General features: G+C 41.6%; 1 protein-coding gene across 1 annotated transcript; it reads left to right on the plus strand.

Annotated features, from left to right (window-relative positions):
• Positions 1–1078: 1078 nt before the first annotated feature.
• On the plus strand, positions 1079–12137 carry LOC118850471 (keratin, type II cytoskeletal 2 epidermal-like). The gene is made up of 9 exons (XM_036759892.1): positions 1079–1582; positions 4646–4860; positions 6378–6438; positions 7569–7664; positions 7905–8069; positions 8570–8695; positions 10287–10507; positions 11308–11342; positions 11872–12137. Exons 1-9 carry the CDS (start codon positions 1079–1081, stop codon positions 12135–12137), a joined length of 1689 nt encoding a protein of 562 aa, XP_036615787.1.
• Positions 12138–23595: the final 11458 nt, after the last annotated feature.

Here is a 23595-nt window from a genome sequence, read left to right on the forward strand (position 1 = left end):
TCAGGTTGCTGACTTTTTCCCCCTGAACTAAATGAATGATATATGTTTATTTGATTAAAGTGAGATTGTAAACCCCTTTAAGTTGCTTTCCTTAGAAAAGCAGATCAAAGAGCCTGTGCTAGCAGGCTTCTGTGTGCTGGTGTTATGGGTCTTACACCTCCACAGCAGCTGCTAGTAACATTGTTGTTACAGGGTAATATTCCCTTAAAGGGTAATGAAGCTTTGCCCATTGGGTTCTGACCATTTTTTGAAGGGCAAGTGCTAAAAGAAAAACTAAGCTTCTGGATATTGGGATACCATTATGCTGGTTCTGTAGGAATTTTCCTAGTCTGGTTTAGAAGGCTTTTCAACCTTGATCAGTGAGTAAGCATTTATTAAGCACCTACAATCTGCAGGTACCATATTGAGCATTAGGGGATACAAAAAAAGGCAAAAGCTTTGCTATTTTTCTCATTCATTGAGAGTCTAAAGAATGACTATTCTTCAACAATATCGGATTAGTCTGTCCCCAAGTGAAATATTTGTATTTTGGGGAAGTGGGGGATAGGGGAAGCAAGATGGGAAGCCATTTTCCATCAGTCTGAGAAAGCTGCATGGGGGAGTGAGGGGTTTCTTCAAACAATGCCATTGCAGGGCAGCTGATTAGAGATGATTGGACCTCCAGTGTCTAAGGAAATACTGCTTGGGTTTTGATCCCACCCTTATGGAAACTAAAAGTGGTGAAATACTGACAACTGAAAAACAGCCTCTTGGAGGGCTCTTGGGAACCATCTCACACCCCTCATATTGCCTAGGCCAGCAGATAGTCAATAGATAATTGAGCAAAACCTGCTAACCAAGTAGTTATTATTTGGCAAACTGTTTCCTGGATGGGTGACATTAATTTATTTTCATGTCATTTTTTAGTTTATTGCTGTAGGGAGACCAAACCCATCCATTTATAGTACAATTACCTTGGACAGTTGCCAAAGGCAACAGAGAATAAAAGGGGATCCTTCTCTTCTCCCACCAGAGGAGTACTCAATAGTCTTCTTGCTCTTCTCTTGAGCTCATCCTCACTCACCCTTCTTTAGCCATCATGAGCAGGCAGGCTGTCTGGAAATCCCAAAGTGGAGGTTACAGCAGCGGCTCTGCTGTCCTGCCTGGCAGGAGCCGGAGAGTGGCTGGAAGCTCCTCTGTTCTGAAAATTGGAAGCTGTTCTGGAGGCAGAGGGGTCGGCTCTAGCAGCCGGAGCCTTGTCAACCTCGGTGGGCACAAGAGCATCCTTACCAGTGTGGCAGGTGGAGATCAAGGAAGCCTGGGCTATGGAAGCTGCACAGTGGTGGGCCTTGGAAGTGGACGTTTAAGTGGTGGCAGTTTTGGAGCAGGAGGCTTTGGCCTAGGTGGTTTGGGAGGAGTTGGTCTAGGCGGTGGGTCCTTTGGCCCTAATATCTACCCTGGTGGGATCCATGAAGTGGTTACCAACCCGAGCCTATTGGTGCCTCTGGATGTGAAGATAGACCCTGAGGTCCAACAGGTGAAGACTCAGGAGCGGGAGCAGCTTAAGGCCCTCAACAACCAATTTGCTACCTTCATTGACAAGGTAAGTCCCAACATTTAACATCCAGAGAGCCGGGAATAAACTATTTCAAAGATCTACAGAAAAGGAAGTTTTCTAAACTTTCAGAGGTTATCTATCTAGGCTGTTTTACTGTCTTTCATCAGGAAAGTCTCTAAGGTTTTTCAGGTACAAGGATAGACGCTTACTTTATTCACAAAATTCTCCAAAATGAAGGAGCTATCACAGCTTTCTAGGATCACTTGTTCTTGTTGGCAGGTCTTGACTTTGACAGGAAGGCCTTCCCAATATCAAACCTTAATTCAGTTTCAGTTTCAAGTTAACACCTCCTTTTAGTTCTCTATGAGTGATGTCACCCAGAAATGAAGATGTTTTTACAATAGAATCTTTGAGAGTTCTCAGTGGGCTTTCTTATAGACAAGGAAGGGACCCCAAAATAATGGAATATCCCCTGACTCCCATGGATTTCCGGTGAATTTAGATCTGTAAGGAGCATTATGAGCATGTTGGCAGCATGTTAGTCCTTCCAGAGTTGGAATTGGAATAAAAGGTAGTGATGATAGCAAAGAGTGAAGAAGCGGAATTGGGAAGATGGGTCATTGTAGGTGAGATGGTCAGTTGACTTTAAATTCTATTAGCCAGCCTGGCCAGTGTTACTGGGTCTGGCTTCAGATGTAAAAAAGGAACTTTCTATTTCATTGGGAAATCTATTTTCCAATGAACCAAAAAAAATCTTTAAACCTACTTATTCACAGCATCTACATAGCATTTTAAGGTTCACAACATTTGCCTATGGTCACATAATTAAGACTAGGGTTTGAACCCAGATCTCTTGATTCCAAGGCCAAGGCTTTTTCCCCTATACCAAGCTATCATAGAAGACCTTTCTTCTCTGGCCTTTTCCCACTCTTCCTTTCCTGACCTTAGTCAATGTGACTTTAGACTGGATTTTGGAATGGATGATGTGGGCAGTGATGATATGTGCCTGTAATCCTTGCTACAGGCAGAGGCTGAGGCTGGTGGATCTCCTGAGCTCTGGAGTTCTGAGCTGCAGCAGGGATTAATCTGATTGGATGTATTCACTAAATCCTGTACAAATATGGCCTTAGAGGGAGGAAAAATGGCAAAGGGTCAGTGCTTATGGGTTGTCAGATTGGGCTGTGAGTGGCTGCTTCACTTCTGGCTTGGATTAGATATTAGATATTAGAGAGGAAGGAGGACAAAAAGAAGGAAGGAGGAAAGGAGAAAAAGAGGGAAGGAGGGATTGAAGAAAGGAAGGAAGGAAAGAAGGAAGGAAGGAAGGAAGATCTGAGCAGGACTTCCTCCACTAATGCAGGTTGAAACATTTTAGTAAATAGTTCTTCCTGAATTGACATAACCAAAAAAATCCACCTGTTGGTGGTCATCTGTTCTCAGCTGGTGATGAGCAGAACTTAACTAGACTGGTATTCAGGTAGCAGACAGACAAATGTCCTCAGAGTCTTTTCTAGCTTGCTGGTAAGGATGGACCAGAGCTTGTGTTCCTTTGGAGTGGATTATTGAATCATACTCTCAGCATTGGAAGGGATCTTGAGGGTCATAAAGGTCATAAAGTCTGTCATCTTCTCTTCCACTCCACACCCCCCTCCCCGCCCAAGTGGTCATTCAGGCTTTAAGAAACCTAGGTTTCTATTAAAGGAGGAATTAAAAAGGCTAAGGCCAGTTGGGAAATCCTCACTGGAACAGTGGGAAGGGTAAGGAGTGTTGGGGATTGCTTTGGACAGCCTGGAGCCTCTTGCATCAGTGAGCTGTTATGCAAGTTCAGGAGGGTTCCCTTTGATTATGAGTTGATTAAGTCATTTTTCTAGCACCAAAGAATGTCATACAACACCCAGAAGAGAAAATTCTGCCTTAGGGGAGTTTAAGGGTGGGGAAAATCAGTGGAGGGATCAGCAACTTTTGCTGAATTCCTGTTGTTGGCAGAGCCTTGAATGGGGTGTCTAGATACCAAAAAGCAAATGAAACAAAGAAAGAAGACAAGGTCTCTGCACTCAAGGGACTCTGAGTCAGGGACACTAAACATGCATTTATCGAATGACTTAAGAACATTTACAAATCAACATGCAAGTAGATGCGAAGAAACATAGTATTAACTGAATAGCTAAGGGCAGAAGGGAGTGGAGAAGTGTTCTTATAGAGCTCTTAGAATTAATCAGGGAAGGCTTCCTGAGGGAGGGGACCTTTGAGCCAAGGGTGAAAGGAGGGACACAGATGGAGGGGCGGTAGGACAAACCTTGTAAGGATCATAGAATGCAGTGCTGGAAAGCATGTTAGTGACTCTTTAGTCCAACTGCTTGTTTTTCCAGAGGAGAAAACAGGTTTAGAGAGAGGAAATGAATTGTCCAATGTGGGTGGTGGGGAAGTGGGAAAAAGCACATGTTAAGTGCCTACTAGGTATCAGGCACTATATACTTAGATATTATCTATAAATTATATGTATTATCTTATAAAGTGCCTTGTAGATATTATCTCATCTGATCTTTAAAACAGTCCTGTAGGGTAGATACTAACAATATTTGCTTTTCACAATTGAGGAAACCAAGGCAGAGGTTAAATGACTTGTCCAAGGTCTAATAAGTCTCTGAATCTGAATTAGAACTCAGGTCCTCCTGACTCCAAGACTATTGTTCAATCCACTGGACCACCTAGCTGCCAAATGTCTGAGGCTGGATTTGAATTCAGTTTTTCCTGACCCCCGGCCCATTGCTCTAACCACCTTGGTGCCTAGGCAGTAAGTAGTAGAGCTGAGATTGAACCCAGGCCCCCTGACCCCAAGGGCAATGCTCTTTATTGGGAATGGCATTTGTCATTGAGGATTAGAGCTGCTACAAACTTGCTGTGCACTTTGAGCGAGTTCTGTTTTCTTTGTGCGTCTTAGTTTCCTTGTCTGTAAAATGAGGAGCATTAGACCAGGTGATGTCAAATGCCCTTTGTAGTGTGACAGCCCGGCATGCTGTGATTCTGAGAAGGGCCCTCTGGAGGTCCCACTGTCCTCTGCTCTGAGGCTGTCCCTGTGGTCTACAGAATGGATCTGTTTCCTGATTTCAGGTGCGGTTCCTGGAGCAGCAAAACCAGGTCCTGAAGACCAAATGGGACCTACTTCAGCAGGTGAATGTCAGTACTGGCACTACCAATCTGGACTCCGTCTTTGAAGCCTACCTCAGCAGCCTGCGGGCCCAGGTGGACAATCTCAAGTCCCAGAAGAGCCACCAGGATGCAGAGCTGCAGACAACTCAGGACTCAATGGAAGACTTCAAGAAGAAGTAAGTGGGGACCATGGGGGAAATGTTACCATCTGTGGGAGGGAAATGCTACCTTACTTACCCTACTTCTGTGAAGGTCTTAAAAGCACCCTCACCTTCTCCAGATTCTCATGTGTGCCTGGGCCCTAGAAAGGAAGCCCATGTTTTATTTTCTATAGACTAGCACTATCAAACAGATACTCCTGCTGCTCTGACATAGGGAAGAAAAGACATTTTCCTGCACTGACAATGATAAAGGCTTCACCATGCATCACTAGGGCAGGCAGGCTGGTGTAGTAGAAAGAGTCCTGTCTCTGGTGTCAAAGGGCCTGGGTTCAAATCTTGTCTATCTGGGCACTTACTACCATGTGAAACTGGGCAAGTCACTAAACCTCTGAAGCTTGGCTTCTTTATTTATAAAGGAAGGAGGTTGGACTAGGTGGCCTTGGAGATGCTTTAAAACTCTAGATTTATAACTTTTGTCGATGTCTTGGACCCCGTTGACTCTCTAGAGAAGCCTATGTTTCTCATTTATTCATTTATTTATTTATTTATTCGTTCATTCATTCATTCATTCATTTATTTATTTATTTATTCATTCATTCATTCATTCATTCATTTATTTATTTATTTATTTATTCATCTAGTCACCTATCAATTAATTAATTGATTAATTAATTTGTTTATTTGTTCATTCGTTCATTTATTTACTTATTTATTTGTTTATTTATTTTCAGTTTGCAACATTCATTTCCATAAGTTTTAATTTTCTCCCCCTCCATTCCCCCTCCGTCCCCCCTCCCTCCCCTAGATGGTGTGCAATCTGATATGGACTCTACACATACTTTCCTATTAAACGCATTTTCACATTAGTTATGTTGCACAGAAGAATTATAACGAATGGGAGAAATCATGAGAAACAAACAAAACGAAAGAGAAAAGAGTCTGCTTCGCTCTGCATTCTGACTTCATAGTTCTTTCTCTGGATGTGGATGACATTTTCCATCATGAGTCCTTTGGAAATGTTTTAGGTCCTTGCATTGCTGAAAAGGGCTAAGTCTACCAAAGTCAGTCATCGCACACTGCAGCTGTTACTATGTACAATGTTCTCCTGGTTCTGCTCACTTCAGTCAGCCTCAACTCATATAAGTCCCTTCTCAGAATAATGCTTTTAAATACATAGAATTTTAAAGGAAATGAATTCTGTTTATCTATCTATCTGTCTATCTATCTATCTATCTATCTATCTATCTATCTATCTATCTATCTGTCTATCTATTTATCTAAATATCTATATCTGTTCATCTATCTATTTTTCTCTATCACTCTATCTATCTATGTCTGCCTTTCTATCTGCCTGTCTATCCATCTATCACCACCAAGTTCCCAGATCCCCAGGTTTGTTGCAGAGACTAAGGTCAGCTAAGCACAGGGGAATTTAGTAATTGGGACATTCCTGGTGGTAATAACCTTACAGAATTGGTCATTAGGGCTCATGGAGATCCCTTACAAGATGTCTATCTTCTCAATTTTACCAGATACGAAACAGAAATCAACACCCGTACAAATGCTGAGAATGACTTTGTGGTGCTTAAGAAGGTGAGTATAGCTGAATCTTCTACTAGAAGTCAAGGAAGCAGGTACCATTTACTGGGGCTTGGGGGACTACAGTTAATTCTAGTCCCCAATCCACTCCTCAGGATTGTGTGATATGGAGTTCAGTGATCTATAGTAATTATACTAATGGTAAGGCAAATGTAATTAGTTTGTGGTTTTCTGCATTGAAACTTATTGGCAGTAAATCCTGCAAATCCAACTTCTTGATTGTTGTGAGAAAAGCACTGCATGATGTTGGCTATGATTACTCTTTACGCCCTTTGCTCATATTCTTGCCAACTGGTGACTTTTGCTGCATAACAGTGTTGGGAGGGAAAGATCTTTTAAACCAAAACATAGACTAGTGCTTTTTTTTAGTGAGTAGGCAGCTAGGTGGTGCAGTGGATAGAGTACCGGGCCTGGAGTCAGGAAGATTGATCTTCCTGCATTTAAATCTAGTCTCAGATACCAACTAGCGGTGTGACCCTGGACAAATCACTTAACCCTGTTTGCCTCTGTTTCCTCATCTATAAAATGAGCTAGAGAAGAAAATGTCTTTTCCAAGAAAACCCCAAATGGGGTCATGAGGAGTTGGAAATGACCCAACTGAACAATGATTATTATTAATTACTTCTGCCTACTTGGAAGGGGACTAAGTATGTTTGAGGCTGACAACAAACTAAGACAGCTCAGTCTGAGAGGTAATGTCACCCATCCTCAGCATGGATCAGGGAAAAGGAAGAAGTCAAATGAAGGAGTGATAGGGAACCTGGCTGCCTTTTTGACTTCTCACAGAATCAGTGTCAGAACTGGAGGGGATTTCAGAGATCATCTAGCATCTCTCTCTCTCTCTCTCTCTCTCTCTCTCTCTCTCTCTCTCTCTCTCTCTTTCTCTCATTTTATACATGAGGAACCCTGAGAAGACTCGTTCAAAGTCACATATAGATTGGAGAACTGGAATTTGAACTAAGGCATTCTGGATCCTAAGCCAATCTTCCTACTCTGCCTTTTTCTTTTGGGTTTTCCCGGGCTAACAGGCACACATGTACTCAAAACATATTCAAGAGACATTCAGGCATCAGGAGTGTTCTCTAACTTCATCTTAATATACTTTCCCCCCTGCTTTATTTTAGGATGTGGATGCTGCCTACACAGTTAAAGTTGACCTCACCACTAAAGTGGACAATCTGCAGCAAGAAATCGAATTCCTCACAGTTCTGTATGAGACTGTAAGTTTAGGGTCTACCTTCTTCAATCTAACCATCATAGGAAGCCCAGGGACGCTTGGACAACAGAGAGGCAAGAGAACAAAGTTCTCAGGAGGGAAACACCTCTGGGTTGGTGTCTAAATTTGTGAGTGGAGTGGGGGGGGGGAGAGAGATAGTTCTGTGAACCTTAGGAGAAAGAAGAACCAAAGAAGAAGATGACCTCAGTAACCATCAAAGATCAATCCAAATTATGTCTTACAGGAATTGGCCCAAGTGCATCAAACTGTAAGTGACACCAATGTGGTCCTTTCCATGGATAATAATCGTACCCTGAACCTAGACAGCATCCTGGAGGAGATCCAAACTCAGTATGAAGATATTGCCCAGAGGAGTAAGACAGAAGCTGATACCTTGTACCAGGCCAAGGTAAGTGAGGAAAACAGATAGACATCTAGGGCACAACCTAGTCTGTAGAGGAACCAGAACTTTTTTCTTTTGATCCTTTTCTGGGAAGGAATGAGTGGTAGAAGAATTTCTTATCAGAACTCCTAGAAACTTTGTCCAGTAGATCCTAGCACCCTTAGGCTTTGCCTGGTCAGCTTTGGGGAGGTTGTTTCATTTAGAATGCTTGATCACCAAAAGAACTCTCAAGGACACATGGATAGCTCTATCAACCTTAAGTCAAATGCAACAAACTGACTCTATTGTATATTGGCTAAATTATCTGTCTGTGGTTAGTGATTCTGACTTGACTAGCTTCAAGTTGTGCTTCAGGGCAGACATCTGGTCTGCTTGGGCACTCTGCTCAAGAAGACCTTGTTGTACAAGTGCACAAAGAGGTGGACTAGCTACCTGAGAAGGGCTGCCATCATCTGGACAATCTCCCTTTACTTGTTTTTAACTCTGGTCTTTTCCCTTAACTCTAGTACCAAGAGCTCCAGATCACTGCAGGGAAACATGGTGAAGATGTTAGGGTACTCAGGACTGAGATCAGTGAGCTGAGCCGGACCATTCAGAGACTACGTGCAGAAATCGACCGTGTCAAGAAACAGGTAGGGGCTGTGGTTTGACTCCCTGTGGTCAAATCTCCCATTCCTGTGATTTCCAGGTCAATGAATGAACACTTTCTGTCTCCATATGCAAAACTCTGTACTAGGTGCTGTGCGTGAAGGGAGAGAAAAGGGCTGGGGGCAAGGGAGAAGACAGGGTTCTGAAAGAGCTCTAGACTAAGGAGGTGTCTTAGTCCTTGTCCTTGGGAAATTTATATTGGCCCAGTAAGATAGATGTGAATGAGTCATGAGAATTAATCACAACGAGAAGGTAGTGTGGTGTGGAAGAAAAAGATGAAAACTAGAGCAGGAGTCAGAGACCAATGGAAATTGGAAAAACAAGGAAAGGAAGCGAAGAAAAAAGGAAAGGAAAAAAGGAAGGAGAGAAGGAGGGAAGAAAGAGAAAAGAAAGAATCAAGTATTTGTTAGGTACCTATTTGTGCTAGACACTATCCTGAGGGCTTTACAAATATTTTCTCATTTGATCTTCCCAAAAACCCTGGGAAGAAGGTGCCATTACTGTCCCCATTTTTCAGCTAAGGAAACTAAGGCAAACAGCAGTTAAGTGACCTTAAAGTTCAACTGGCTCAAGTTCTTAATTTTCCACATGAGAGAACTGAGGTCCAGAAAAATTCAATGACCTGTCTGTGGTTATATATCTAGCTAGTGTGAGAAGCGAGGCTAGAACCCAGGTCTTGACTAGATCCAGTGGGTTCAAATTCCTGCTTTGATATTGACAAACTAGATGACCATAGGCACATCACTCAACCTCTCTTAGCCTCAGCTTCCTTACCTGCAGAATGAGGAGAAGAATCCCTTGCGAGCCCCTCCTCACAGAGCCTTAGGACTCTGTTCAAATGTCATTGGGCGTTACTGTTAATGAGTATTGCTGTTAATGTTAGTATTGACACACCCAAACTCCTGCTTGATTCCCGTACATTGTCTGTATCCCATTTACTAGGTGGATGGTGATTCCTACTGGAAGGAGATCACATCAGGGGGAGACAATATGGGGCAGTAGATAAAGATCTAGATGTGGAAAGAGTAACAAAAACTGCTATAATAACAGTTAATATTTATATAATACCTTAAGGGTTACAAATATATGCAAAGCATTTATCCCTTTTGATCTTTACTGTAACTGTGGGAGGTAGATGCTGTTATCTTCACTGTACAGATGAGGGAACTGAGGCAAACAGGGTTAAGTGACTTGCCTAGAGTCATACAGCTAATATGTGTCTGAGACCAGATTTGAACTCCCAAAGATGAGTCTTCCTGATTCCAAGCCCTATCCACTATCCAAGCGATCCACTATTCTAAGCCTCATCCAAGCCCTATCCAAGCTAGCACCATGTCCCTTAGCTACCTCAAAAGATCTATGTTCAAATCTCAGCTCTGCTGCCGACCACTTTTTTTGACTTTGGGTCAGTCACTCAATGTGATGGCTCATCTGTCAAAGGAGAGAGCTGGAATAGATAGACAAGATTCTTACCTGTTCTCAATCCCATGATCCCGTTTGTTGGAGTCCTTCTTTATAGTTGAGTTGCTAACATGACATAGGGTCCATTGATTCCCCTTATCCTACCCTCTACAGAATGCTGCAGTGGAACAGGCCATCTTGGAGGCTGAGCAGAAAGGCGAGAAGACTGTCAAAGATGCCCATGACAAGCTGGCCCAGCTGGAGCATGCCCTGCAGCAGAGCAAGGAAGAACTCACTCGGCTGCTTCGGGACTACCAGGATCTGCTGAATGTCAAGTTGGCCCTCGATGTGGAGATTGCTACCTACAGGAAGCTGCTGGAGGGAGAAGAGGGCAGGTGAGCTCAGCGAGCTATGCATTGTCCCCACTGCTCCTACCCTTGGGTAGAATGGAGACATGAAACCTTCAGGTCTCAGAGTTAAAAAGGATCTCAGAGGTCATCTAGTTCAATCCCAACCTGGTCAGGCATCTTGAACTAGATAAAGAAAAGGAGCAGGAGGAGGTATTAAAGACTGAAATGGAGTAGAGGTCAGGCTGATATTGAGCTGTAACTGGTAATTTTGGCCCCTTGGTGGAAGAAGTTTGAAAGTCAATGGGACAAGTGGCTTGAAGTGGTGCATTCAATCAACCTTATAATTCATTATGTGAAAATGATATAAGAAGTAATCAAGAGAAATTCAGTTGAGCAGGAGGGGGAGTCACTATAATGGCTAATAGGTGGGTGTAATTAACAATCTGGTGGTTTCCTATTTTAATTAATTATTCTCACTAATGAAATGCTTAGCTCTTAGTCAGTAAAGAAGTGATTCCATGCTGCTCAATGAGTTAATGTGTTAATGTGTTAATGTTTATGCCTTCTAAATTTTGGTGCCCTGGGGCTAGTCACTCACTGTAGGTGGTCTAATGACTTAAGGAAGGACAAAGTAGTCCTAGAAGATAGGGTGATTGTGGGGATGAGCAGAAAGTGTCTGGGAAGCAACAACAGGGAAGGCCCAGTTGAGAATGGCTGTCCTTATAACTCATCACCCTAGCTTAGAACCATGTTGGAATTCTCCAATAGAGCAGAAATGACCAAACCCTGGAATTCTTTCTTAGAAGGATGTCTGATAGTTGCGCTTTTTCTTTCTCTTCTCACAGGCTTTCTGGAGACGTGTCCAGTGCTGTGAGCTATTGTAAGTAACCTCCATTGGGGTGGGGGTAGAATTTTGTTGAGCTCCTCACTCTCTTTCCTATTTGGGATGGGAGCTCCCTGTATCTTTGTATACAAAGATGTGGCACTGGGAAGATACAAGAGGAGGAAGAGGATATCCAGAGCACAAGCAAGATGGAAGGTGGTGGTAGGGGAAGTATGAGAGGTGTCTTAAAGCCTAGGATGAGGAGCTGGGACTTGGTCATGAGCCCTGGTCGAAGAGAGGGGGAGGGGAGGGAGACAGACACAGAGACATAGACAGGGAGAGAGAGAGACAGAGAGAGAGAGTGAGAGACAGAGACAGAGATAGACAGAGAGAGAGAGTGAGAGAGAGAGAGAGAGAGAGAGAGAGAGAGAGAGAGAGAGAGAGAGAGAGAGAGAGAGAGAGAGAGAAAGAGAAATCCAGCTTACTCTTGAGGAAAATGATTCTTGATCTTGTGTGTAGGATGGATAGCAGGGGATCTGGTATGGAGTTCTTCAGGGTCTTGAGTTTGTTTTCTGTTTCCCTATAGCTGTGGTTACCAGCAGTGTCTCATCTACTGGGGTAGCATCAACAAGCCTTGGTCATGGGAGCAAGAGCTCTGGAGATGGAAGCAACAGATACAGCTCTGGAGTTGAATATAGCTCCAGCACCAGGTCTGGCTCTACGCCTGCTACTTCTGGATCTGCAGGGGCCAGCTCTGGATCTGGAACCCAAGAATCTAGTTCTACGAAGACCCAGGGTTACAGCTCAGGGCAGGGAAGTCAGGAGGGCTACCATACCCGAGTGAAGTTCTAAACTGGTTTAGATTTTTGGTATCCTCAAGCTTGCTTAGATGTGATTTCCTCTGTTCTGGCCTCTGATCCATCCTTCATCATCTTATGCCATCTGGGGATGAAGGTCTCTTGAATCAAAAGCAGACCTCTCTTCTCTATTCACCCTTCTCAGTGAAATTGGGCAGGTGGGAGGAGGGTCCATTTTTAGTGGTTTTTTCTTGTTTATCTTTTGTCTCCCTTCCTACTTGGTCCCTCCTACTATTCTTTTTCCATTCCTTGGGATTCCTACCACTCTCCATTGCCTATCAGACTGCTGAAAGAAGTCTGTTCTCCCCTTCCTCCTTTTCCACCCATTCTTGGTTCTAAATAAGGGGCCCAATTATGCATCAGTTAGTATGTATCATTTAGTATTGGCCCTTGATTATTTGCCCCAGTGGAGGGGAGATAATTCACAGCAATGGATGCTCCAGAAATTATGCTTTTTGGGGTGTGCATTGTATGACATTATTATTATTACTGGCAACAGGATTGTTTTCTGCACCGGCAGATTTCCCATCTCTGAGTTTATCTCAAACAATGGAGAACAGATAAAGTCCAGGACTGCACCAAAGGGCTGGATGATTTCTACCCAGAATTCAAGCCTTTTCTATAAAAAGAATAATCTACTTTTGAATCATTGAGACCACCTGACCACTCACATCTGCCATTCCCCAGGGACCAAGTAGGGTGGGTTCTTTTTGGTTGTTTTTTGGGGGGACACAGTATTACTCTTGGAGGGTATAATTAGAACCCTATGAAAAGGATCGAAGGTATAATTTCCACCCAATGGAGTGTTCAGAATGACAGTGGGCCCCCTGGTAACTATCTGATCTCCAGTTGAGAATGAATACTCCTGCTGAATAATTGGGTTATGTGAGATGTAAGAATTAAGCTGAGGCTGATAACTATTTGTGGATAATACCTTGTTGTCTATGCTTTTGTGCCTTGTTTAAAGCCTTGGATGCTCTTCCTCCCCCTTTTCCCCATCTTATCAATAAACTTCATAAAAAAAGTCACATTGTATCTAAATATTGGTCATGGGTACCGGAAAATGGACCACAGTGTCTCCTAATTATATGCCCCACTTTATCCCCTCCTCCAACCAAAATGGGAATGGTTAGTTATTTCTTCCTTATTTAGTAACAGAGGACATTATATTAGAGGAAAAATAACTCACACTTATATAGTGCTTTCTGGTTTACAAGACATCTTCCTCACCACATATCTGCAAAGTAGGTGGTGCATGAATCATCATCCTCATTTTACAAATGAGAAAATTGAGCCTTAGGTAAGGCATGTGTCTTGCCCAAAGCTCCACATCCAACAAATCTCAGAACCAGGCCTCCCCACTCCAAGTCTACCTCTCGTGGATGGTGTCACTCCTTTCTGGTCAGCTTTGTTAAATACTTTTGTATGGATGATTGAATACGGATTTATCTCATGTCCTGAGAATTTATAAGCCTTGAGGCTCAGGATGAGGTAGACATAACTCAAGAAAGGCTAGAAAGCCATCTGGTGACACAAATCTTCAGCATTTCTCCAATGTCCCCGCCCTCTTGCTGCGACTGGACAGTGTCAGAGGATAATAAAACTTTAGGGCAAAAAGGCATCTCAGGAAATCAACTAGCCCAGTCTCTCTATTTTAAGGAGGAGGAAGATGAGACCCAGAGGGAACTAGTGACCTGCCTGTGGTCACACTGAGAAAAGCCCTCAAATCCAGCCAATGTGGATACCACATTGGGCTACTTTCCAATATGCCACCTTTATAATTACTCTTAATTAACTATATTTAAAGATTATATGACTTTATGACCTGTGATGTTGTCATATCTACAACTGATTTGTGTTGAGTTCTTACTTAGGAATACCATTCCCAATTATTGCCCAACTCAATTCAACATTTGCTAAATTATTGAAGTATTCCAAGAGCATCACACACACATATAGACAAACTGGAGGCATTACATAACATAAACTCTTTGAGGGCAGGGACTTTAATTTTTATCTTTGTATCTCTAGTAAGTTAGAGTATCTATGGTGTTGTTTTTAAGTCATTTTCAGTCATGTTCGATTCTTCTTCTTTTGAATATTTTCTTGGCAAATACATTGGAATAGTTTGACATTTCTTGCTCTAGCTCATTTTACAGATGAAGAAACTGAGGCAAACAGTGATAAGTGCCTTGCCCAGGGTCATACATCTAGTAAATGTTTGAGGCCAGATTTGAACTTAGGAAGACTCATGATCCTGACTCCAGGCTAGCAATCTATCCACTGCAACACCTAGTGGCCTGTAATGGCAGGCAAAGTGGGATTTTCCGTTGTCTTTTGTTTTGGAGTGCTTCTCAGTACTAAGGAAATCAAATGCCTTTTGATCGAGTCTTGCTTTAGTTTGTAGGAAGGCCCACAACCTTTTGCTAGTTAGGTCATGAGAGATGTGAAGCCCTGGAGAGGTGTGAAGCTCTCAAGGGGTGTGAAACTTTCTGACCCTGAAGAAGTGTATATATACTCTGAGGTTAGCATTTTGTTTGGGGCTCACTCATTGGAAGTGTGTTGGTGTGGAGACTCTGGGTAGCCATTAAGGAGCCGCGCCCCCCTACTTTGAAAACCCAGATATTGGTGCTTCTCTCTCTGGTAACTGTGTATGTATTGCTATAGTTTGACAGATAGAAACCTGTATGTTGATTTGTGTTTATTTGCTCTGTTTATATGATTTCTGCTTGTAATTTCTATTTGTGTTTTCTCTGAAATTCAGGGTGCTGACTTTTTCCCCTGAACTAAGTGAATGATATATGCATGTTTAATTAAAGTAAGAGTGTTGACCCCTTAAAGTTGCTATCCTTAGAAAAGCAGAGTGCTAGCAGCCCTCCCGTGTGCTGGTGTTATTGGTTTTAGATGGCCATAGTAGCGGCAGGTAGCATTGCTGTTACACTGCCTATAGTGATACTATTCTGTAGTATTATAGTATCTATAGTTCCATAGTAATACTAATCAGTATCTCTAGTAAGCTAGAGATACACAAATAAAAATTAAAGGCACAGTGCTTGGTACTGTGTAATGGTGGTCTTGCACATTTGAAGATCACCTCTAATGATGTTCCCCCATGTAGAAAGGCTGGAGTGTCTGCTTTCAGGAGAATCATGATGATGTGGAATGAGAGTATTCAGGAGAGGCTGTGGAACATGTATGGATATTCTGTAATTTGTTCTTGTTGGTTAAGTAGTCAATAAATATTTATTAAGCACCTACTACATGCCAGGCACTATGCTAAGTGTTGGGGATATAGAAAGAGGCAGAAGGCTGTCCCTGCCCTCAAGGAGCTCACAACCTAATGAGGGTATGGGGAAAGTATGCCACTGAAGTATTTGTGAAAAGCTAGTACTTTGTTCTTTCTATATCTTTGAAGTAAATATTCATTTGTAAAAGCTACTCAGTTTTAGTTATAGGCCTCTTATAGATGGGGGAAACACAGCTGGCTCCAGTCAAGCGTTATAGAAAAAGAGACACCCTAACCTTTCAGGGTACCCTAGAACCTAGGTAATGTAGCTTGGCTCTTGTGGAGTGAGCTGTAGCTATTCCGTATACATAGGAGGTAGTTAATAAATACTTCATACAGCTAGTAGGTGTCTGAGGCAGGATTGGAACTCAGGTGTTCTTGGCTCCACCTCAGCACTCTATCTAGCTACCTAGATTTTGCCAGACCATCACTGCCGCTCTGGCTGCACTTTCCTCCCTTCCCAATCTCAACCCTAAACTCCTTGAGAAGGCCATCTAAAACATACGCCTCGAATTCTTTGCCTATCACTTTCTTCTCAACTCTCTACAATCTCATTTTTGATTCAGTTAAACCCGATCTCTACAAAAGTACTGATGATCTCTTAATTGCAAAATCAAACAGCTTTTTCTTAATCCTCATTCTTGTCCTCTCTGTAGCCTTTGACATGGCAAATGCTCACAAGGAGGTCAGAAGAAGCCATACAAGGTCTCTCTGAAAACCTTGGAATTGATTGCATGTCATAGGAGACACTGGCAAAGGACCGCTCAGCATGGCACACCTGCTGAGTACATCACAGAGGGCGTTGTGTTTTATGAAAGAAGCAGAATTCCAGTAGCTCAAAAGAAACCTGAGATGTGCAAATTTAGAGAAATCTCCACTCCAAATGTTCCTGTTGACCATCTGTGCCTGACCTGTGGTAGAATGTTCCGAGCTTGTATTGGTCTGATCAGCCACCATCAGACGCACTGCACCACGACTCCAGCAGAGTCATGTCATTGTGGTCTTCTTCAAGAATGAAGGACAAGAACCAAACCAATCCCTTGACACTACCAATCATCTTTTTCTTGATCTTCTCTCATCTCTAGGTTTTTTTTTTTGGTGAAACTATTGTCTTTTGGTTATTCTTCTCCCTCCCTATCTGACTGCTCCTTCTCAGTGTCCTTTGCTGGATCTTCATCCAGGTTAGGACCACTTTCTATGGGTGTCCCACATGACTCTGTCCTAGTCCCTCCTCTCTTCTCCCTCTATTTCACTTAGTAATCTCATTAGCTCCTAAGGGGTTTAATTATGATCTCTATGCTGATGATTCTGAAATCTACCATTTCCTTCTCTAGCTCATTTTACAGATGAGGAAACTGAGGCAAACAGGGTTAAATGACTTGCCTAGGGTCACACAGCTAGTGTCTGAGGGCTGGATTTGAACTCAGTTCTTCCTGACTCCAGGCTAAGCACTGTATCCACTCTGCCACCTAGCTGCTTGACACATAGTAGGTGCTACATAAATATTTATTGTTTGACTGAACCAAATCAACTCTTCACTGTCTTCCACTCTCAAGTCCCTTGATCCCTTGTCCTAGTATTGCCCATATCTTGCCAAACCCAGAATCTGAATCACATCTATTATCCACTTGATCTGTCACTGAAACAAGCTAGAGAAAGTTTCCAAATTGTACCAAATGTTTAAACCAGAAGTCTATGTTGTCTTATCTTACCTGGGTCCTCATTGCAGCAAGTCCATCCCTTCACTTCTACCTAATTGGTTCTCTCTCCCTACACAATTCTTATTCCAAAACTTTCTTCTCCCCTCAAACATCCAACCATATTTCTCCCTCCTCAGTTTGAGGCTCTTGTATCATACTTTACTGAAAAAATTAAAGATATCCAATGAGAACTTCCTCTTCTTCCCTTCTCCTCACCTGACAACTCTTTCTCCTCATGTCAGAATCTCTTGACTTCACCCCCCACCCTTTTCTCCTTTACTTTCCTCACCAAAAGCCAACCCAAGGGCGTGTACCTTTGATTCTAATCTCTCTATTCTTCTCAACTGGCTGCCCCCACTATCATCCCATTTTGCTCTTTAATTCTCAATCTACCCCATTTACTGGTTCCTTCTCTGTTGCCTACAGACATGACTAAGTTTTTCCCCCACACTAAAATAACCATCATTAGATTCCACCATCACTACTACCCATTATTCTATTATCTTCTCCCTCTTAGCCAAACTTCTTCTAAACGCAACCACTTCCTCGACTAACCAAACAAGCTATCTGCAGGATTTGCTTTGAAAACAATGTGTAGGATTTATTATATAGGTTTTCATGAAATGTAACATTATTTTCTTATATTGAATCCTCTCACATTCTGTTGTGTACATGGAAATGTTCTTGTTTTTCATTTCTTATTTTGTATTTAAATTTTAATGAATAAAAGATTTTTAAAATAGTGTTAACACACATGTACAGAGAATTTTCACACCACTTAAATCAACATTTTCTTACCCTTTAGAAGCATTTAGGTAAGAAAAGTCTACATTCAATACTCATCATTAAAATAAATCTATTTGACAATACTTGTTAACCTACTTTACAAATCTATGAGCTTTGAAAGTAATAGAACTTTAACATTAAAAAAAATTAAAATTAAAATGGGGTCAAGGAAGATGGAGACTGAGAAGAGGTCATTAGATTTGGCAATTAGTTAATTTTAGAGAAAGTCGGTTCAGTTGAATGATGAGATTAGAAGCCAGATTTCCATTCACGTCTCTTCAATCACTCTCACCCCACATATCCAGTTGATCGACAAATCTTGTCATTTCTATTCCACAACATCTCTCCCATACGTCCCTCCTCTCCATTTACTCAGCCACTACCATTATCATTATCATCATCGTCATCCTTTTGTTGTTGTTCTGTGGTTTTTCAGTTGTGTCTGACTCTTTCTGGCCCCATTTGGGGTTTTCTTGGCAAAGATACTACAATTCTTTGCCATTTCCCTCTCCAGCTCATTTAACAGATGAGGAAACTGAGGTAAACAGAGTTCAGTGACTTGGCTTGGATCACACAGCTAGTAAGTGTCTGAGACCAGATTTGAACTCAGGTCTTCCTAATGCCAGGTTTAGTACTCTATCCACTGTGCCATCTAGCTGCCCTGATTATTGAGAGAAAGGACTTAAAAAAATCTTTAATCCTTAGCACTCAGCAAAGTGCCCTGTCCAAGACAATGTACTAAATGTAGACGTGAATTCAATTGAACTAAACTATCAATTCCAAGGCAGAGGGATGTACCCTGGTGCTGGAGGGAGCAGGTAATGGGGAAAGAGTGGGTTAGGGAAGCATGTTGGCTTTCTGTCTCACAATGACAAAATGACAGAATCTCAGAGTTAGAAAGGATCTCTGAGGCCATAATCCTAATATATAGGATATAGGTTATATAGGTGCTCTAAAGTTTAAAAAACACTTTATAAATATTATCTCATTTGAACCTTAGAACAACTCTGGCAGGTAAGTAGGATCTGTTATTATTCCCATTTTCAGATAAACAAACTGAGGAGGACAGAAGTTAAATGACTTGCCCAGGTTCACACAGCTTATACGTGTCTGAGGTGGGATTTGAACTTAGTTCTTTCTCAGTCAGTCAAGAAACACTTATTAAACACCTACTATGTAGCAGACATTGTTTTAAGTGTACTAAGCATACAAAGAAAGCCAAAAGATAAATCCCGGTTCTCAAAGAGCTGGCAATCTAATGACTTCTTGTGCTCTATCCTAGCTGCCTCTTCTAATCATCTAATCAAAATTCTAGTTGAGCAGGAATCCCTTCTGCAACATTTTTGACAGGTTAATGGCTATCCAATCTCCTTTTGAAGACCATCAATGTTGGGGAACTCACCACCTCTTGAAGCAGCCTATTCCACTTTTTGGACACCTCTAACTATTATGAAGTTTTACCTCATTTAAAGAAGAATGCTTCCTTTTTGCACCTCTTATTCATTGCTCTTAGTCCTGTGCTTAGAAGCCAAAAAGGACAAGTGTGACCTCTTTTTTACATGACAGGTCTTCAGATTCTAGAAGCTCCTTATCAGGTTGCTTTCTCCCCAATTAACTCTTCTCCAGGCTAAGCATCCCAAGTTCTTTCAAACAATTCCCCTGCAGCATGGATTCTATTGCCTTCACCATCCTGTTTGCCCTCTGCTGTACATGTTCTAGCTTATCAAAGACTTCCCTAAAAGGTGAGTCCAGAAATCAATATCACACTGTTGACTCATACTGTCTTTGCAGGTAACAAAGACAGCTACACACACACACACACACAACATATCATGATTCTAGTATTAGCTCTCAAATAATACTTGTTGGCTGACTAATGAACTCTTGGGTAGTTACACTTTCTCTGTCCTGCACTCAAGCTTTTTTTTTTTTTAAACTCCTTTGTAAAACTTAACATTTTTATGTTGAATTCATGCTGATTAAAGTTAATTTTTGAGGTATCAATAAACTTCTTATTAGGTTTTGCCCATAATTCTAGCTATAAAGATCTTTTGGCAACCAGCAGGCTGATTCTGTCATTCGCTATCTCTCCCAGCCCTGTGCCATCTCCTCATGTTATTTATGGTCATACTTCATTTGTGGCAGACTTCTTGACAGGACCACTTGCAGGGGAACAGAAATGCCTGACCCTAAAACCTGGGCAAATTTCTCAGAATGGCAAACTCTTTGCTCTCTATACCAAGGTAGGCTGATAGAGTAACTATGTGATGGACTGACAATCTGTTGCACCTGGGAGCAGTGTGAGCAGCCTTTTATTTTATTTTAAAATTTATTTATTTATTTTTAACATTCACTTTTATAAGATTTTGAGTTCCAAATTTTTTCCCCTCCTCAAGATGGGATGCAATCTGATATAGGCTATACATATACAACCATATTAAAAACATATTTCCACATTAGTCATGTTGTGAAAGAAGAATCAGAACAGAAGGGAAAAAAAACACAAGTAAAAGCAAACAGACAAATGGAAAAAGAGCAAATAGTATGCTTCAATCTGCTTTCAGACTCTGGACTTCTTTCTCTGGATATGGATAGCATTTTCTATCATGAGTCCTTTGGAATTGTCTTAGACATTGCATTGCTGAGAAGAGTTAAGTCTATCAAAGCCGGTCATTGTACAATGTTACGAGCAACCTCTTAAAAATGTGTTTTAACTTCGTTCATTTGGGAAAGTTTTTTAGCCCAGTGTCAAAAGTCTTGGGACACAGAAGAAGGAGTGATTAGGAAGGGTCTTTGATAGGCTTATTGACTGTGAGAGTGAGATGGAACCTTCTGGATTAGGGCTGCACAGTATATGGCCCACCAAAGGATTTTGGGTGGCCCGCAAAAATGTAGATATTGTAAGAGGAAGTAAAGATGTAACAAATGCTTTCTCTGTGCCCCACTTAACCCACCTTCTACTAGTCACCTTTGTGTCTTTCAGGTAACTTGGCAGGTGGGTTGCCACCATGCACTCTCTCCTCTTTGTCATGTGACCCTTGGCAACTATCATCAGTCTGTCTCTAGTCTGAGAGGACTGAAAGTTGTAGCTTTTCACTGTGTTTTCAGTCATTACTAGCACTGAACAGGGACAAAGTGAGTGCAGCCATGCGCCAAGGCAGCTAATGCCCTCAATGTGATGAGCAGCAACAACATGAGGGCTTCTTCCCTTCCCTTGTGGTGTGGCCACCTCCAAGTTCCAAGAGTGTCTGGCACTCTCTCCAAGGTCAGACACTCAGTTCAGTATTTGTTTGTATGTGAGTAGTTGCTGTGTAGATTTTTTGGTGCTAACATTAAAGTTTTGAGATGACTTTGTAAAATGAGTGATAAAAAGAAATGGAAGATAAAAGCAGAACATAGAGTATTTAATCTAGAGTGGGCAAATAGATACCTGTTTACTTACATGAGAGACAAAATATTGTACCCTGTTTGCCAACAAGTAATAGCCATTCTGAAGGAATACAATCTTCGTCGCCATTTCAGATCAAAACATCCTGACTTAACCAAATTGGATGCCAATGAAAAACAAATTAAAGCATCCAAATTGCTAAAAAATCTCAGTGGGGAACAATGGTTTTTCAAGAAAGTAAACTCAGAAAATGAGGTGGCTACTAAGGTTAGTTTTTAGATTTCTAAAGAAATTGATTTCAAATGTGATTTCAGAGTACAATAAACTGACCGCTGACAAGAGGTGTAATATGTTCCGTTAACTAAATGTAAACAATAAGAAACCCTGAAAAATGTATTAAAACTTGTATTGCTTAGCAAAGTAATTTTTTAAACATTAATATGATTTCATGATTAATAAAAATCTTAAGTAATATGTGTAATCAATTGATATTAATTGAAATTTTCCTTTTTAAAATATGGTTTATTTACAAAATAGTCTAACCATTAATTATACCTTTACTTGGAAAGTGAGCCACTCAAAACCTACCTGCAGCCCGAAGAAGTGTAGCCTATTTTAATTTTGATCCCTATCCACTACCACCACCTTCATTTTTTGAGGTGCACAAAGGTGAAGTGACCACACATTGTAGATGTGTATTTAGTTCTGAGGGAGAATCAAAGGCCTACTGAACTCAAATCATGGGGTCTGCCTCTATCACCACTGTTCCTCAGACTCTCCTGGAGTCAGTCCTGGATACTGCATCCAAAGATACTACTGAAGAGACAAAAAGAAAACGCTTGTCATTGCAGTCATTGACACAGTCAGATGGCTCAACATTATTGATGCCAATGGAAATAACAGTGATAAAGATGCATTACCATCTGCCTTGACATTGGCACTGTACCCTAAGGACTTCTGGGTAGGGATGTGCCATAGCCTGCTGACACCAGTGAGTGAAGCTAATTGTTAAATTTTCAGTGTGAGCATTTAAGAAATACACAAATGTTAAAAATTGAGGCTCGACTTATTGTTTTTATTGTCTAAACTTAAGAAAATGATGGAGAAATATTAATAATGCCGGTTAAATTTGAAAGTGTGTCATAAATGCATTCCTGACTCCTCCCCCACTCTTCCCTCTAAGATCTGGTTGTTAAATATTTATCAGCACACTCTTGCTTCTGGGACTTTTCATTTGCTGCTCTGGGCATTAAGAGACCTGGGTTCAAGTACTGGCTCTAGTACTTACTAGCTCTATAGAAATACTTTAACATCTCCTCATCTTTAAAAGGGAAGAGGTCAATTAGTTTATTTCTAAGGTGCCTTCTAGTTCTGGCCTTCTGTGGTTCTATGATTTAACCATAGAGTTTTTTCCTTCTTCCTTACTCCCATTTTGTCCCTTGCCATACTGATTGGCCTTCTCTCTACTTGTTAATCCTATTCCACTATACAAAGAAGGCCTGGTCCTGGGCCACATCAGAGTACCCCCAAGCCAATAGAAATTGATATTGCTGATAAGCAAAGCCTTAAGTATGGAGGGACATGGGACGGGAAGATTTGATGGCAAGAATGGAGTGAGTGCCTCTCTTTGGGTGGGGCTCATCAGGGAAAACTTCTTAGGGGAAGTTACTTAGCTCACAGTTTGTAAAAAGGAAAAAGGAAAGGAAAGTCATTTTAGGTGAGAGAATTGCTTTGTCCACAACCTGGAGTTTGTCTTGCAGAAATTAGTAAGTCAACTGTTAAGTAGGCTAGCTGGCTAGGTGAAAAGTGCCCAGAGTAGTGTAATGCAGGGTGTGTGTGTGTGTGTGTGTGTGTGTGTGTGTGTGTGTGTGTGTATGTGTGTGTATTTGGTAGGGAAGGGGTAAAGAATGAGGTGGACAGTTAGTGGAGGAACCTTGCAGGCCAGGACATAAGAGTTTGACTTTAAAAAGCACACTCTCTGGTTGATGTTTTACAATAAAGTCCTTAAAATATTAGCAATCAATTAATGAATACATTATATCTGAAGTCTGCCATAACTTCCTGGAAACCCTGCTGTAAAGCTCTCTAGCTGTCCAATCATGCTGTGGAATTAACTGTAGTTTACATAGGGCTGTACATAGACTTGTTTTTCATGACGACCCTGTCAGGTATTGTGCTATTAATATTCCTATTTATGAATGAGGAGATTGAGGCTTGGAAAGATTAAGTGACTAGCCTACACATGAGTCTGCCCAACGTCAGGTCTGGTGTTTTTGCCCACTTTTTCTCAACT

This window comes from Trichosurus vulpecula, chromosome 5 (assembly GCF_011100635.1).
Source record: "Trichosurus vulpecula isolate mTriVul1 chromosome 5, mTriVul1.pri, whole genome shotgun sequence".
In the NCBI taxonomy this organism is placed as follows: domain Eukaryota; kingdom Metazoa; phylum Chordata; class Mammalia; order Diprotodontia; family Phalangeridae; genus Trichosurus; species Trichosurus vulpecula.

What these genes read in the sequence shown, in the direction of transcription:
- LOC118850471 (XM_036759892.1), top strand. Translation starts at nt 1,079, where the DNA reads ATGAGCAGGCAGGCTGTCTGGAAATCCCAAAGTGGAGGTTACAGCAGC. An exon ending in ATGGAAGACTTCAAGAAGAA is followed by an intron (nt 4,861 to 6,377) that starts GTAAGTGGGGAC and finishes CAATTTTACCAG; the next exon opens with ATACGAAACAGAAATCAACA. An exon ending in ACTTTGTGGTGCTTAAGAAG is followed by an intron (nt 6,439 to 7,568) that starts GTGAGTATAGCT and finishes GCTTTATTTTAG; the next exon opens with GATGTGGATGCTGCCTACAC.